Source organism: Mytilus galloprovincialis, chromosome 13 (assembly GCF_965363235.1).
Source record: "Mytilus galloprovincialis chromosome 13, xbMytGall1.hap1.1, whole genome shotgun sequence".
NCBI lineage: Eukaryota > Metazoa > Mollusca > Bivalvia > Mytilida > Mytilidae > Mytilus > Mytilus galloprovincialis.
The window spans coordinates 36,665,384-36,684,039 of NC_134850.1; the positions used below are offsets into that span (position 1 = coordinate 36,665,384).

The window sequence follows — 18,656 nt, forward strand, 5'->3', positions numbered from 1 at the left end:
TATTAGTAGAGTTTGTGAAGTTTACTCGAGCTCAAATCTAACACTCCGAGTTTAATATTTTGAACCTACCCTAGTTAACCTGACATCAATCCTAGATTGAGGCAGGTTTAATACAGTTGCAAAATGGGGACACACATGACCAGAAAAAAAGTATGATGCATGCAGGATATAACTGAAACTTGAAAAAACCGCCAAAGAGATGGCTATAAGGTTACTGCCAAAGAAAGCTGAAATTCCAATTTTAGATGTTTTTTGTCATTTAAAACACTTCTCGTATATATATATACTGTCGAGTTATGTAATAGAACAGACACTATATATCATTTTTGATCTTTGAGTTGCTTTGGTAACATGTGAATGTGTGATGAAAATCCATACCGACTGGCAGAATTTGAAATGAATATAATGGCCTGCAGTGGCGGATCCAGAACTTTTCATAAGGGTAGGGTGTCGCTCCAGTCATGTTTTAGTGATTCTCAATATAATCAACCACATTTTCCCAACGAAAGGGTGACCCTGGCCCCCCTTGGATCCGCCTATGGCCTGGTATGAACTAAAATTAATAAAATTAATGCTAGAATTTTTTTTATCTAAGCATGTTAAAATCATAAAATTGTTCATCTTAGACGTCCATTAACATAAATTTTCTATTTGGAACTCATTTCGAGAAGAAATTTCAACTAGATATTTGTGATGGTTGCTCACATGCTCATTCGCATTAATTATATAACTTTAGTAAACCTGAGTTAGAAGAATCGAAGGTGGCCAGTTGGAAGGCTAAGTTTTTGTTCCTGTTAGTAGCTGTCCAAATTTCTCCGACATTAATTAGCGGACATACCTATTTTCGTTCCATGCATGTAGTATTCACCAATGGACGTACATTAACCACTTATCAATCAACATATTTCACAAATAGTTTCAAACAACAATTAAACATATTTTACTCTATTAAGCCTAGAGGATATTGAGGAACTATCTAAAGAATGCTTTTTAATGTTTGGGTTACTTGGGATTTACAGTATTACTATGTAGTTAAAAGTTGATAAGAGCATATGCTATATCTTCGAGAGCGAAAAAAAAAAAAAAAAAAAAAATAAGACCATAAACAAAATAACAAAACCCATCTTTGGTTAACTTATCAATTGCACAAGTTTTAAAATGATCAACATTTTCATTTTATGATTTTGATAACTTTATGATTTTGATAATGTCAATTTGTGAGTACATGATAAATGAATTTTTCGGAACAAAATGATATACATTAAAACTTTACCTTAACCGGTAAAAATGTGCTGCTCTATAATTTGTTCCCACCTATTTCTTTTTTAATTTAGCCTTTTAAGGACAAATGAGATAAAAATAGAAATGATTTTCACATATGTTTACTTCAAATCTCCTTAACTGACTACCTTTTAAGGTTATATCTGTATTCATATAAATAAACATAGACGGTGGTATACTATAAATAAACATAGACGGTGGTCTATTGATTTGCAGAAGGGAAAGTGCACACAGGGCCAAAATGGATATTCTTGGATTTATAAATGTACCAGGATGGGTTCTAACAGTAATCATCGTTCTCATAACACTATATTTGTAAGTAGGCATGTATAACACACTGCTTCGAAATATGTGTTTCTGTTATAAATCAGTTCATTTGTAATTTTCACTAACAATGATATCAATATGTGTTAAATATATTTATAGCTTGCTTAATTGCGTAGACGCTTGCTTGCCCATTATTAAAGACGGTAAAGTGACCTTAGCTTTATATGTATTTTTGCTTCATATATCGCATATTGACGTTTACACTCTTCACCTTTATTCATACACCATTTTACAATGTATATATAACTTTTGTGTGTTCTGTCTAACAATATTGCATGGTTTGTTGTTGCACTGATTAATGTGTTGATTATCCCAACCGTATTTCCAGCTGTAGTTTAAGAAGCGAATTTGATGTTCACAAGAGTAATATATAATATTCAAATACAGTTAATTCTGGTGCTTCTATATGCATACCAACTTCAATAAATAAATACAGCACCTTAAATAGTACCTCAGGTAAATCTTGAACCTTTGGACTGTGTTCTGTAGCAGCATGCAATTTGACTTTGAAATAACGAGCGATAAAAAAAACCCCTATTTATTTATTGCTTTAGGTACATGTATGTCAAGTGCCCAGAGGTAAGGATTTTGTGGCCTACAACTATATTGCATATTTCGTTAAACTATTCATCATCGTGTGTACCAACCCTTTCCTATTATAAAAGTAAGATGTGGTATAACTACCACGATCCACCAGAGTTGAAATGAAATGGATGTAAGCAATTATACGGCCTTTAATACTATTTTTCACTAACATAACATTTCCGGCATTTTATAATTTTTTCTGTTCATTATATATGTTCCTGGTCGATGTGAGGACAGAATCAACAGCAAGTCATGATTGTTACTTTGTAATGCTTTGCTAGACTCATGCAGTCATAAGCACTATATAATTATACCATTAAAAAGTTGTTGTGTATTTAACTGCAGCTGAGATATACAAAATTACAGCTGAGCTACGAAACTGCACGTTGCACTATTCGTTCAATGTATTGCAGCATGTATAGCGGCCAAATAAATACATATCTAAAATAGTAGTTATAACATACGATAACGTCATTAAATATATATTTTGAAAACACTGAGATCAATATTTGTTTCTAAAATTTAGGATAAATTCAAATCATACCGGATATTACATTAAAATTGTCAAAATTTCTGATACAATTTCTACATCTTACATTTAATAACCAACATAAATCGACTGGGTCTGTATATGACACGACAAAATAGTGTTATCTATATTATGTGAAATTCTTATTGGTATTTATAGATATTCGTTATGGTATCAAAGCCTTTGGAGGAGATTAGGTATTGCAGGACCAAGACCGATACCTTTTCTGGGCGTTCTACCTCTTTATATGAAGCAGGTAATTACTTTTTTTCATTATTTCAATATTCACCATGAAATTAACGATGGTCATCAGTGATAAAGAAAGACACCTTGTACAAAATGATATCAGAAACTAAAACTAACAAGATCAAATACGCCATGATTTCCAATAATAATATAAGTACAAAGAAAAGAAAAGGAACCAATAAGTCCGCAAGAAAAATATATGTGGTGATAATTGATTAGCCAGAAAGAGCCTCTCTACGCTCTAAAAAATTGATTAGAACTTTCAAAATGTTGAAAATTGATTACCTCTACTACATGTGACTTAAAATATGTTCATACACAATCACACAAACACACACACAGACTCAAAATATACCCATTATATATATGACACATATGAAGGAATATTTATTGTTGCTGGATGAAAAATTCAGTTTAATAAAATGTTAGCGTAACATTGGACTTGGTTGATAGCGATATTTCCTAGTTCGTAAAAATGAAGTAGTTTGAAAAGAAAATGAAACATTAAATTGCATTTAATTCAAACTTTTATTTGAGCTATCCTCGAAAAGAGGGGCGAAAGATACCAGAGAGACAGTAAAACTCATAAATTGAAAATAAACTGATGACGCCATGGCTAAATAATAAAAAAACAGACAAATAATAGTACGGAAGACACAACATAGAAAACTAAAGACTAAGGAATATGAACCCCACCAAAAAATGGGGGTGATCTCAGGTGCTTTGGAAGAGTAAGCAGATCCTGCTCCACATGTGGAACCCGTCGTGTTGCTTATATTATTACAAAATATTTCACTCAAAAGTATGCTTACATGATTGTTGATTTTATAGGGAATAGCAAAAGGAGACCTACAATTAGTCAAAACGTACGGATCGGTTGTGGGGTAAGTTTCTCTTTTGTGTATAACCTCTAACCTTGTAGAAACTAAATTGATGGTACAACTGAGTGTTTGTATGTTATAAGACTTTCTTATGATAGCTAGAAATAGCTAGAAATAGCATGATAGGTTATTTATAAATTGCATAAAGCCCCAGTCACACTGTCACGTTTCAAGAGCTACGTTTTACTACGCTAACGAAACGGAAATATACGTAACGAAGCGTATCGAAACGTAGTGAGGTCAATACGGGACCTGCCCCGTATGTTTTGAAAATTCAACAACAAACATAGCGAAAACTGAAACGAAGTAGAAACCTAGTAAATGCGTACCAAAGCCTAGTGGAACGTAACAAAACGTGTTTACTACGTATCGAAACGTATTAATGCGTGGTGGAAACGTGGGTCAACACGTACTTATACGTAGCAAAACGTGATAAGAACATAGCACAAACCTAGTAAAACCTAGCTTTCAAAATAACGGGACATTCTTATTCAAAACGAAGTTGAAACGTAGCATTTTAAAATGGAATAAAACGTGACAGCTGGGCTTAAGTAATGTGAAATGTAACCTTCGGGTTCGGTTGTGAACAAACAGTTATGACAAGAGAGAAGCTCTCCAATTGTGAATTTTCGATTTCTATGTAGTAACATAACAACATAAACTGCATATGGTGTACAAATCTTTAATTGGATAAGATATTCCAGACCTCGAGTTTTATGATGATTTCCTTGAAAGATATATACTGCTTATAAAAAAAGAAGATTTGGTTTGGTTGCCAGTGAGACAACTCTCAACAAGAGACCAAAATGACACAAAAAATAACAACTATAGGTTACCGTACGGCCTTCAACATGGGCAAAGCCCATACTACATAGTCAGCTATAAAAGGCCCCGAATGAAAATGTAAAATAATTCAAACGAGAAAACTAACGGCCTAATTTATGTACAAAACATGAACGAAAAACAAATAATTATGCAACACACAAACAAACGACAATCACTGAATTACAGGCTCTTGACTTGGGACACGCACATAAATAGAGAATGTGGCGGGATTAAACATGTTAGCGGGATCCCAACCCTCCCCCTAACCTGGGACAGTGGTGAAACAGTAAAACATAAGAACGAACTATGAAAATTTATTGAAAAAGGCTTAACTCATCAGATAGATGAAATACAAATACATTGTTTGGGTCTATAGTGGTAAACTTGAATTCATTCAATCGAAAATTTTACTGATGCCTTTAAGAAGTAATGTTTACGATATGGAATATTAATGTAGCAGATGACAAATGTGTTAAAAATGTCGTAGCAACAATCCCATCCTCTTTTCTGAGAATTGAAGCATCACCGAATGACACTTATAAACGTTTTATACTAGCATGCAACGAGCAGCACGACAGGATCCAAATAGTGCGCTGTAGATACCTACCCATTTTGGCAACCTGAGGTCAACTTCATTCTTTATGAGGTTCATGATGTTCTATATAGGGTAGTGTAGTCCGTTCGTTGTCATGACGTCGTTTTGCCATGTTGCTGTCGGTTGCTATTCGACTTGTAAATTTGGATTAGCTTTTGGAATCTTTCCCTTTTAAGATTATAAAATGTACCTATATATCAGAAATATCAACTTTTAAATGAATCGAGATTCATAAATATTTTTGAATATCGCATATTTAAATATGATTTATACATACACATGCAGACCAATTACTTTTTCACAAATAATCGTACTATCGAAGGTTGATTGATTGTTGGTTGCTTAACGTCCAAATATTTCATGCATGTTCAGGACGATACGATCGAAGATGATTGTTAGCTATATTTTCAAGATGTTCATGACTACTCTCACTTTGATCTTTTACAAACATCAAACAAATATGAAGTAATCACGAGTTGAGCCTTTCTGAAAGAGTTGAATGCATTGTACTATTTTTTTATCATTTTTTTCAGAATATATCAAGGTCACTTGCCAGTTTTGTTAGTATCTGATCCAGAAATGTTGAAGGAGATTTTCATTAAAGATTTCTCCAATTTTACAAATAGACCGGTAAGTTTGATATCATATTCAAGATAAAAGCAAAACTCTTCGTTTGGTGCGTCTTTCTATGTGCACCATCACAGCTATGGTTAGAGCTATAAACTACCGTCAGACACGCGAAGCAATGAATGTGTTTTTAATTTGATAGATGCTAATGTGTGCTTTATTGTAAAATTGTTTGTTTTAAGATTGTAACACAGTGTTGACTCCCATATTTTGACTATTTTATTTATTATGTCTGTTTTGTTCACACATCGTTGTAAATATAACGGAATTTGTTGACATTGTTGTAAAAGTGAGAGGTTTAACGCTATAAAACCAGGTTCAATCCACCCTTTTCCACATTTGAAAATGCCTGTACCAAGTCAGGAATATGACAGTTGTTGTCCATACGTTTGACGTGTTTTGTCATTTGATTTTGCCATGTGATTAGGGACTTTCCGATTTAATTTTTCTCGGAGTTCAGTATTTTTGTGATTTTACTTTTTTCTAGTATAAGCAAGGAGTATAAAACATATTAAATATTATATAAATATTGATATATAAATCAGCAACAATAAATGAATCAGTCTAAAAAAATCTGCTTAGTAACTGTACCGTATACCCTAAACGTGTATACAGATACAGTTAAGTCGGCCTCATATCTTGACTTACATCTAGAAATTGACAATGAGGGTCGGTTGAAAACAAAACTTTACGACAAAAGAGATGATTTCAGCTTTCCAATTGTGAACTTTCCATTTCTAAGTAGCAACATTCCAGCAGCAACTGCATACGGGGTCTATATCTCCCAATTGATACGATATTCCCGTGCTTGCATTTCCTATCATGATTTTCTTGATAGAGGGTTGCTGCTCACAAGGAAGCTATTAAACCAAGAGTTCCAAATGGTGAAGTTGAAATCATCCCTTCGTAAATTTTACGGACGCCATCACGAGTTGGTTGACCGTTATGGAATAACCGTTTCACAAATGATATCGGATATGTTCCTTACGTCGTAACTACAATCCCCTTCCCTTTCATGAATGTAACCTACCGAATTAGACCATTTACCGGCTTTGTTATCACATAAGCAACACGACGGGTGCCGCATGTGGAGCAGGATCTGCTTACCCTTCCGGAGCACCTGAGATCACCCCTAGTTTTTTGGTGGGGTTCGTGTTGTTTATTCTTTAGTTTTCTATGTTGTGTCGTGTGTGCTGTTGTTTGTTTGTCTTTTTCATTTTTAGCCATGGCGTTGTCAGTTTGTTTTAGATTTATGAGTTTGACTGTCCCTTTGGTATCTTTCGTCCCTCTTCTAAACCTGTTTTCGTCCTGATTATAAATTTAATTTGCCGGTTGACGTTAAACATCCCATAATCATATTAATAGGACAGTCAAACTCTTAGTTTAAACATATTTATTTATAGTGGATTGGGAAACAAGTTTTTCAACTTATATTAATCCCTTTCCACTTTGCGGGTGTGAGTGCTGCCTTGTAGCGGCATTAGCCTACTCAGGTGTCTACAAGGGTATCGTTTACGTGCAAGAGATATGATTCTCTTAACACGGATCAGCCATTTATCGTCCCTGTCCGACGGACTATCATCGTGTCCTCAAGACCATACTCGCAAATGGTGTTAAGGGAGAGCCTAAAATTCAGTCTCTGAAAAACGGAACGGGAATCGAACCAGGAACGTTTGTGTTAGTAGACCGATGCACTAACCACTACACAACAACTCTCTAACGCAACTCTTAACGATATAACATTGTCTCAGGTTGCCTTCATTCTAACAAAAAGAGGAGAGAAAGATACAAGACCGATCTTCAAAATCAGAAGTCGAAAATAAACTAACAATCCCATGGCTAAAAATGAAAAAAGATCAACATTCAAAGAATATTACACAGCATAGAAAACAAAAGACTGAGCAACACGAACCCCACCAAAAAGATTGGGGTTATCTCATAACTTGAATGAATTTAACATGAAGGTTCACAGATTTGTGAAATAGTACACTTTTTTAGATTTTTAGTTCCAAAGTGAGAAGGATACAAATGTCGATCATGATTTAGAAGTAAGAAATGAAGAAATTTCTACTTTCCATTTTTTATATCTCCGAGTATAATATTGAAAAGCTATTGAATCCAAGACAATTTAAACACTATACTATAGACAACGAAATATAATGTATAACTTGTCCGGTTTTTGTTTCAGATTCCATTCAAGATGGCTAAAGAGAATGCTAGTGGTGTTGCTGCTGCTTATGATAATCATTGGAAGTTTCTCCGCAGTACCATTTCACCTACTTTCTCATCCGGGAAATTAAAACTGGTACTGAAATAAAATATTCACAACCAGTACAAAATGAAAAATAAAAACACAAAGATAACGAGCTCCGAAGAATATTCAAAACGGAAAGTCCCTAATCAAGTGACAAAATAAAGCGTCCAAACACATCAAACGAATGGATAACAACTGAATGTTTATAGTGGTCATTTTACCGTTTTTACAAATTCTGATCAGGGATCATAGTACCTTTATTTTCGTCTCATCTACAAAGGCCATCGATATATCTTGTCATTGCCATATTATTATATTTAGTGGTCAACACAAAACATACATTACATTTCAATGTTCTGATAAATCGAGTAAGAACAAATCATGGTAACAAAAGATAACCCGAGGGAGTCGCCCGAACCTCATTAAGGGAACGATCGGATGCGTCGACAGGGGTAGCGACTGAATATATGCACACATAATCGACATGCTAATATCATAATCTGGAAAAAGACAAAATTGGTAAAATTACAGGTCAAACAACTATATAGATACTGGCATCAAAATACCTAAGACTTTAAATTCATATCGCTAGTGAATTTAATTAGATACATACATATCCAAAACGAAATTCTTATGCAATGAAATCGACAAGAACGCTAGATTGAGCAAGAAATATCTAAAATACATGAGGCCAAACGCAGGCCGAGTTATTCCTTGTCCTTCGCGATATACTTTGTCTTAGTTCTTATTATCGTTGGATTCATCAACAAATTATGATTTCACATAGTATATATGTGTCTTAGATAGAAAAAAAATCAACAAGTTTAAACATTGTTCTAAAAACCCCTTTTTTAATACTTCAGATGGTCCCAAAAATTCAAAGATGTTGCACCGATCTCGTTGAGAACATCCAACAACACAGTGATCAAGGAGAACCAGTCGATATGAAAGAGTAAGGCATGCTTTTATCGGAGATATACGAAATACAGCCACACCCTTGCCGCCCTGTATTCCATGTTAAACGTTTTAATTCAATTTGTCTCAAACATAATATATATTCCTAATGAACTTTAAATATGTCATTGTCTACTATACATTTTAACATGATATGTATACATTCGGTTGCCATAGATCTGTTTATTGTATAAGATTTCATTGTACATGTTCAAAGTCCATTTAAGGCTTTAGCTTATTTACATTATTTATATTGATATACATGTATGTTTTAGTATTCTAGTGGTCTTTATTGTGATCTTACTAAAACGAATGATCCAGGCGCGGATCCCAACATTTTATAGGGGTTCATGTAAGTCATATAAATTGGGGATTTCAACCATATGTCTTCATACGAAGATTTAATTGTCAGAATTAACTGGATCCTCCACTGTGATCGGTCTATATATTGACTTTTCTTGTTTCAGTCAGTCAAACATATATATATTTTCCTTTTAAGATTAGTTTCGAATATATATAATAATGCCGTGGTGCAAACATTTGCATCGAGAGTGAGAACACAGTAAATACTCACATTTGTCAGGTGTCTGGTTAATATTTATCCAAAATGTTTTTAAGAGTATGTGGAGCTTACACCATGGATGTCATTGCTAGTACTGCCTTTGGTATAGACGTTAACTCAAAGAAAAATCCAAATAATGCATTCGTAAAGCATGCAAAACAAGCAGCTCTTGGACAGATATTTAAACCTCAACTTCTTATCATAAGTAAGTCATTTTAGTTTACGGTCTATCATTTCATATTTACAAAGGTTTGCTTTGAAAAAAATAAAACCATATATATATATATATATATATATATATATATATATATATATATATATATATATATATATATATATATATATATAAGTCTGAAAATTACACCAAACAGTGTCAGAGTTCGGTTTTTATACTGACAAATTTTTGTCCGTCCCTCAGCGGGATTCGAACTCACACCTTTGATACACTACAGCACCAATCGCTTAGCCTCATGTCCAGCGCTCTATATATATAAGCAGGCATTTCGTGTTAGTTTTATTACACTTAACACAAAGTCTCCGTGAGCAGTGTTGCTGTTTCGTTTTCGATGACAGGAACAGCCCCAAGTTTTTGCCTTGGTTGACGTTTATTCCACGTCGTAAATATTGAGATATGTAATTATCTTATATTCATATATTGTATTAATATATTATAAATAGTATTGTCCAGAATATTCTAGATTTATAAATGCTAAATTAGTAAATCAATCTTATTTGCAGTTTCCAATAGTACTGTCCTCTCTTTAGGCATTGTTCCGATATCCATATATACAGGATACATTTTGTGTGCATTTGTGAAGATGTGACATTTTACTTAAACTGCTATCTCAAGGAAAGATGACAGTAGACAGATAGATTGCTATACATGATACAATTTTTGTGTCGTTCGTTTTCAATTTGACCTTTTAACATTTGGTTACGAGTGTACCTGAAGAAGTTATTCCAGAAACACTTTATGTGTGCATATGATTCATAGCTTTTGATTTTATTTGGCCGACTGTTAAATCAACAAATAGTCAAATAGCATAGAGAATATAAACCAAAAAAAATTGTAGAAAAGTATCATAACAAATAGCTTGCATATTTTTAAGTTCCTGTCTATCATGTTTAAAGACATGCGTTTCTTTTTTTTTTACAAACTAGTATATATTTCTGTACTGAGGTTTTTTAAGCACACTTCACACAAATGTTTGTCTTTTGATTTGATAGTTTTCAGGATTATTTTATTTACTGTTTGTAAGCTTAAGTCTTCTATATATATTTTTTATTTCAGTGATATTTCCGTTTGTGAAAAATTGGTTCACGGTTCGTTTTGCGGATAAAGAAATTGGAGAGTTCTTTAAATCGGTTGTAGAATCTGCAAGTGAATTAAGAAAAAAGGGACAAGAGGTGTGTTATATTTAACTCAAACACTAAACATTTCTTTGAGTATAATCTCCTGCATATTTCTTCTATTTCTGTTTGTTAAATATTGTGATTTATAAGACGATAAGAGTATTCAATAATCCTATGAACAATTGTTTTTATATTTTTAAGGTTTACAACGATTTTCTACAGCTGATGTTAACAGCTCGTCGTGATGAAAATCAGTCTGAATACTTTACGACAGGTGATCTGAAAGAGTTCAAAAACAGAGGTACCTTTTTTAAAATAATACACTCACTCACGAAATGGTTGGTTATTGTGATGAAACTTTCCTGTTGTCCTATTGTCCCTACATTTGTTTTTCTGACAGAACAAAATCAAATTCTGTTTTAAAGTCTGATCTGATATTTAATACGGAATAATGATGAGATGTAAGACCAAAGCGATTTTCATATCTGTTGGGCAGTAACATCCTGTTTGATAAAAGCATTAAGAAAACAAACATACCAATCTCCAATCGACATTCCAAATGGTAAGTTCTTTATATATGGGCAACATCAAGAGCACAAACACATACAACGAATTGGAATGCAAAGCAACCTTCATATTCCTGAGTGATTTTCATATGTGAAATTTGGTGTATCAACGCTGGTTTAATAGCTAGCTATACCTCTCACTTATTCTGTCATAGGCGGATCCAGTCCTCTTTTAGGGGGAAAAAATTTGGTTTATTATATAGGAAATCGCTGAAGCTTGACTGGAGCGGGCCCCTCTTATGAAAAGTTCTGGATCTGCCACTGACTGTTGATTCATTATTATTCGTTGGCTACCAATTTTCGTGGGTTTCATGGGTATAGATGAACCACGAATCCAAATGTTTAACGAATGACATATTTTCAAAATGACTTTGTATACAGAAATTGGCAATACCAGGAAATAAAATATCCACGAGAATGCAAGTGTTCAGCAATCCACGAAAATTGATACCAACGAAAATAAATGAATCTACTATGCTTTTAAATTTAATCTAGAAGCTTACAAAGTTGAGTAGTATGGTGGTAGGCATGTTCAGAACTGCTAGGCACTTACTTCCTATTAGTTTGTAATTTTAATTGTAATCAAACCCACTGTGCATGGAATTTGATTCAGAAACAAAATTAAAAAATCATGCAGTGTAATACTCGTTTTTACAGGATTAAACGACATGGAGTTGATAGAAAATGCTGTCACATTTTTCATTGCTGGTTATGACACAACAGCCAATACCTTATCCTTTGCATGTTATTGTCTCGCAACTAATAAAGATGTCCAAGACAAATGTATTGAGGAAATAGACAATATTCTTCATGGTGTAGGTATTGATTGAGCATGTGTTAAGTAAAGATTAACATATTCATTTTGCTTAATATAAAAGTAATATTGCTAGTCAATAATAAATCAGACTTTGACCATATTTTTTTTTTATATTGTCTTGGGAAAAAAAAATATCCATATTTTAAGTAAGAAAAAACACAAAGGTACAGCGTTTGTTTAGAAATAATGAAAACAACACTTAATAAGTTTAATGCGTCCGAACCGCTTTTCTTAAAATACCTTCATCCGGAACGCTCATAGCCGAATACTTGAAAGCCAAGAATGTTTACGAAATAGTTGATGCAAGCTATACTTTATTGTAGGTTTAACATGGGTAAACATTATATTCGTGATTAGTTTTGCCCAAGCGATAGCGAGGGCTAAAATAACACGAATATAATGCCTATCTATGTTAAAACTACAATAAAGTATAGCCTGCGTCAATTATTTTGATTCTGATTGGAACAATTAAGGTAATTTCTATGTCCGATGATTGTAAAGAAGCAAACAGCTGGCACTGTGATTTTTCAGAGGGAGGAGTTTTTGAACAGCCATCATGAATGGTTGTTATATCTAGGTCATATATGTTAATTTCGGAATACAACACATTACAGTCATAATAAATGAATTAGTACACCTAGTGCATCATTTAAGTGTTTGGAAGAGTTTAAAGTTAATTAAATATATTAAATGCATGCCAATTTGATAAAATTCATTATTATACAGTAGTCAATAAACGAATGTGCAAAAACAATTTATTGGATTTAGACCATGGGTTTATTCATAAAGCGAAAGAAGCACGTCATATTAGAACTATTAATTAAATATTATACAAAACGTATAATCAAATTGACTTGATTGCTTTAATTTTGAGAGCCTCTGCTATAGATCTTGATTTAAATTTGAATCCATATATGACAGTAAGGTGAAAAACAATAACCAAAATGAGTTACTAGTATCCTGGAAAATCGATTTTTTTTTCTGCCGTAAAAAGTTTAAATATTTGAAAAACTCTTGATTTGAATTCGTTTGGGTGTTATATTTCTAAACGTAAAACGAACAGTTTTAATTTATTTTTAAGTGCTATATTCTTATTTTATCTACATATTTTATAAAATGTATCAGAGATTTGGTTATACCTTTAAATTAAAGAAAAAATAAATAAAAATTTAGGTATATTAATATTGATATCTGTCAAATTGATGTCTTGTAAATATTTAAAACAACACGACAGATGTTGCTTTAAAGGTACTGATACTTTGTGATCTTCAAATACAAGGTACCAAGGATATTGAAAACAACTCATCAAGATTTTAAAAAAGTAGATATGGTGGCCTTCGGCTGTCGTCTATTCTATGGCCGGGTTGTTGTCGCTTTTACACATTCCCCATTTCCTTTCTCAATTTTATTTTATGACACTCATCACAGACGCTTTAATCAAACAGACAAATCATGTCACTAATACGTAAACGATTCATCTATTGCTAACAAAATAAAATAAACAATTATCTGTTTTTAAAGGAAAGTCCACAGATAGAAGACCTTTCAAAGCTAGAATATTTAGACCGATTTTTCAATGAGGTACTTCGTCTCCATGGTGCAGCATTAAGGTCAGTTAAACCATTGATGTATATTTATTAAAATTTATTTATTATTAAAATCTATGTTGGTAGGGCCTCAGTGGCTCAGAGGTCTAAGTTTTCGAATTACTGTATTACTAGCCTATATACTCTGCGGTTGTGAGTTCTAACCCAGCACGGGATAGCAGTACTTGACTCCAATCTTAATGGACTAGAATTGTCAGTTTTCCTACCGTCTGTTGATTTTGTAGGAGTTGAATGTTGGTGGTTGATGTGATATGTTATACTGGTTGTTATTTTTGACGTTTCATCCCCGAGGGTATCACCAGCCCAGTAGTCAACACTTCGGTGTTGACATGAATATTAATAATGTGCTCATTTTTATAAATTTCCTGTTTACAAAACTTTGAATTTTTCGAAAAACTAAGGATTTATTTAACCCAGGCATAGATTACCTTAGCCGTATTTGGTACAACTTTTTGGAATTTTGAATCCTCAATGCTCTTCAACTTTGTACTTGTTTGGCTTTATAAATATTTTGATATCAGCGTTACTGATGAGTCTTATGTAGACGAAACGCGAGTCTGGCGTACTAAATTGTAATCCTGGTAACTTTGATAACTAATTTGACGATACGAAAGTTCACTAATACTTCCCAGATTAATTAGATGTTTGGTATAAACGTATCTTGAGTAACTAGATATTATAAATGGATGTTGCAATTATAGACAACCGTTAGGCCTTCAACAATGAGAATTGTCGGCTATTTAAAGCCCCTATATGAACAAATATTAACAATTAAATTGGGAAAACTAATGGTCGAAAATTTTAAAAACAACATACGAAAAACCACCTTCGCTTGCCAAGGGTTACAATCCAGTCCCTTCTCTCTACCCTAAGCAAATTTAGCCAACATTTGTGATTATAATGCTGCGCCATTTACCACAAAATAAAAGTCACGCCCTTTCCTACATAACCATTGACCAATGGCAGCATACAAGCTCTCTTCACTTCAGTATTGAGGTGTAAAATGTCTAGTGTTTACAAATTTCATAAAGCAGGAACTAATAATAGTTATGGACAACCTAACATTTGCTCTAGAAACATACCTATGAACTCCAAATAGGTAATTAAGAACTATTAAATTGACCCCATTTATCGTTGTATGATTTGGGGGTAAAAAATGGTTGCACTAGTGGCTAGTGGCACACGTGCTTTTTGATTGAATGCAGCCAGTAACAACTGCGACCAATATAAATAAATATATCGTGTCCTCGAACTTCTACCTTAATCTGCAAAGGGTGTAGATAAGGGGACTGGATCATAACCCATGACTAGCAAAGGTAACGAAAAACAAATATATCTTTCTTCGTTCTTTATATTTAGCATTATCCATTATTATATGACATACGAGTTTTGACAATGTTTGAGTACGAAAATGTTTTTTAAAAGTCATCTCTATATTAAGAATTACTCAAGATTTGTTTGTCATTCATCCATTGTTATTATATCGTAATATAGTCTTATTCGTTACATAGACCAAAATTGTTCTTTATAAAGTTAAATTACATTGACAAAATAATGGAATGTTAAGATTTGTTAAGTTTCATTTAATTTTTAATAGGTTCAGTCGAGAAGGAAAACAGGATATTACCGTTAAAGGTGTTTACATTCCAAAAGATATAGACGTTTCTGTACCTATATATGCCTTACACAGAAATCCTCTTTATTGGCCAGATCCGGAAAAATTTGACCCTGACAGGTACGTATGTATTTTAAGTTACCATTACCTTTTATATTGGAAAATAGTATTTGACGTATACTAGTATATAGGATCGCTTGACATAAATCTTAATGTTTGAAAAAAAAAATTATAATTTTGATAAACTCATTATAGATACCTGGGATTAAAGTCATACAACTTTGTTCAGTACTCGGAGCACAAACATCATGCTCGAAACATGAAATCCAACATCTTGATTGGTTGTTTTTGGAGTATGAGTACAAAAAACCGACTCGAAAGTTTTATGAATTCAAGGCCTGGAGCAAAATTCTGTACGTCAGACTGGAGTCTCTTATTCAGAATACGGATAATAACGATCGAATCAAAAATTATTTTTTGCCAAATTCCGACTTTGTATTTTGCATCTTTTAATAAAGTTTAAAACGCATATATTAATATAGCTCAAAACATTTATTAATGTAAGCTTACACATACTTTTGGCGTGGTTTATCCGTGTTAAAAGCTCGTCTCTGTATGTGTGAGTCTTATTGGTTGTCCTTACTTAAAAGAGATACACGTGGTAGAACTCAGCTTTGATATTTCTGTTTCGAAAGTACGACGCTATTTTATATTGTGAAGCAAATATTTTCTTTAACGCGAGTTTCGTCTTCAAAATAAAACTCACTCTCGAATAAAAAAAATATTATTGGCTAAATTCCGAATTAGTGTTTTGCATCTTTCAATATAAACATAGCTTAAACCAAAATTTTTGATATAGCTCAAAAAACATTTATTACAACAACTTAAAACACAATTATCAATATTGCGTAACACATTTATTAAAGAGGGGCGAAAGATACAAGAGGGACAAACTAGTAGATCGAAAAAAAAGGACAACGCCTTGGCTAAACATAAAAAAAACCAACAGACAAACAAAAGTATATAAGACAAAGCATAGAAAACTAAAGACTAAGCAACACGAACCCAACCAAAAAAACTGGCGGTGATCTATTATTAACATAGCTTTAAACACATTTATTAGTATAGCTAAAAACACATTAATAATATAGCTAAATTTTTCAAAAATAGACCCAAATATTTTACTTCATGAAATGCAGTTATCTAGCATATTTCATTTGTATAGGTATGTACTAATTTCTACATGTATTATTATTCAAAATGAAGTATACTCAACTTGCATTGCAGATTCACTAAAGAGAATAAAGCAAAAAGGCCTGAGTATGCATTTGTTCCGTTTGGAATAGGTCCAAGAATATGTATAGGAATGCGATTGGCCTTGTTAGAAGCAAAAATGGCATTGGTATTTATGTTACAGAGCTTTTCCTTTTCGCCGTGTGACAAGACAGAGGTAAGGTTAACATGGTTAAGATATATGTTTTCCAATTTTTGTTAATCGATTTATGAATTTCGAACAGCGGTATACTACTGTTGCCTTTATTTAAGACTTCAAGTAATTGGTTGGTAAATTAATTATTGAAAAATGCATTTAAGCTTCTACCATGAATAAATTGCAGTTTTGCTTTAAAATTGTACTTCAAACATCGGAATTTTTCACGGGATATCTGTATTCACCAACTTGCAGTAACTTTTCCTTCTTAATCTCTTTTTGTTCTTTTCATAAAAATTAGCCGTTTTACTTTTCAGATCCCAGTTGAAATTGAACTTGGAGGAGTGATTCGTGCCAAAAATGGTATTCCATTGAAAGTAAACAAGAGACAGTAACTTTAAACTGGATAATTTTATGCAAGATTTCTGATACATTCCTTCGGTTTAAATATGAGAACAGTACTAGTAATATGAAGGAAGTTACATTTAGACAATAACCTTGTTTGTAGATATGTACCATTTATACACAATAGTATTATTTTCCTACATTGATTACATAATCGAATAAACGAATACGCCTCGACCTCGACCTTTACTACTGATGAACGATACAATAAGCATCTTTTCAGAGCATAGGAGTTCATTTGGGTATGTTCTTTTCTTTTCGTTGTAATGTTTTTGGACACCTTGGTACAATTGCGACTGTCATAAAAGTGAGCAGTTGTGCTAGGTTATTTATCAGGTTTAATCCACCATTTTCTACACAAGGAAATGCCTGTACTAATAGTAGGAGTATGACAGTTGTTTTCCATTAAAACATTGGCTCCGTTTTGAATATCACTTGGAGTTCGGTAAACTTGTAATTTTACTTTGTAATTGTTTTATTGCGCCCTGAGTAGATTCTATGATTAACAGTTTTATGAAGATGAAATAAGTGTTTTGAGTGTCAAATTATAACGACGGGTGCCACATGCGGAGCACCTGAGATCACCCCTAGTTTTTGGTGGGGTTCGTGTTGTTTATTCTTTAGTTTTCTATGTTGTGTCGTGTGTGTACTATTGTTTTTCTGTTTGTCTTTTTCATTTTTAGCCATGGCGTTGTCAGTTTGTTTTAGATTTATGAGTTTGACTGTCCCTTTGGTATCTTTCGTCCCTCTTTTATAAGCCCGGTATCGTTGATGATTATTTTTCAGATTGTATAAATCATATTTTGTTAATTAACACATAAATCACTAACTAGATCTGTTAGAAATTCTACTTATTTACTGTAGTTTATAAGGCAATTTATAAAAAGTTTTAAAACGACGAGAAGATACCAAGAGAGTAACAAAAAAAAGAAAGTATTGGTATTTTGAAGAAAATTAATTTGTACTTTAAATAATATGTTACCACTCTCTTGTGTCTTTAAAATGTTTGTGTAGTGTGCATGAGTTTGTTTTTCTTGTATTATAGACATGTTTTATAGTTAATACTTTGTTAAGAATTATCTTTGGAATAGTTCTTCTTTTTGTTACATTGTGAATGCCTCAAGGTAATTAGTAAATGCGAAATTCTATGTTAATTGAGTCACTATCTTTATATCAATAAATATGATTATTGTCATTC

At 32.9% G+C, this 18,656-nt stretch overlaps 2 protein-coding genes across 2 annotated transcripts in view; one reads left to right on the plus strand and one right to left on the minus strand.

Moving 5' to 3' along the window:
- Positions 1 to 5,323, minus strand: part of LOC143057549 (C-type lectin domain family 4 member D-like) — a 54,262-nt gene extending 48,939 nt beyond the window's left edge. Inside the window, exon 1 of the mRNA XM_076230862.1 lies at positions 5,282 to 5,323. Coding sequence (XP_076086977.1) covers positions 5,282 to 5,285 — 4 coding nt within the window. The 5' untranslated portion in view covers positions 5,286 to 5,323. The remainder of the gene's footprint in view (positions 1 to 5,281) is intronic.
- Positions 1,439 to 17,635, plus strand: LOC143057548 (cytochrome P450 3A21-like). Its single transcript, XM_076230861.1, has 14 exons — positions 1,439 to 1,596; positions 2,882 to 2,978; positions 3,800 to 3,852; positions 5,803 to 5,899; positions 8,085 to 8,201; positions 9,014 to 9,102; positions 9,723 to 9,871; positions 10,958 to 11,073; positions 11,221 to 11,320; positions 12,243 to 12,400; positions 13,924 to 14,012; positions 15,607 to 15,744; positions 16,912 to 17,074; positions 17,371 to 17,635. Exons 1-14 carry the CDS (start codon positions 1,523 to 1,525, stop codon positions 17,446 to 17,448), a joined length of 1,518 nt encoding a protein of 505 aa, XP_076086976.1. The 5' UTR covers positions 1,439 to 1,522; the 3' UTR covers positions 17,449 to 17,635.
- Positions 17,636 to 18,656: the final 1,021 nt, after the last annotated feature.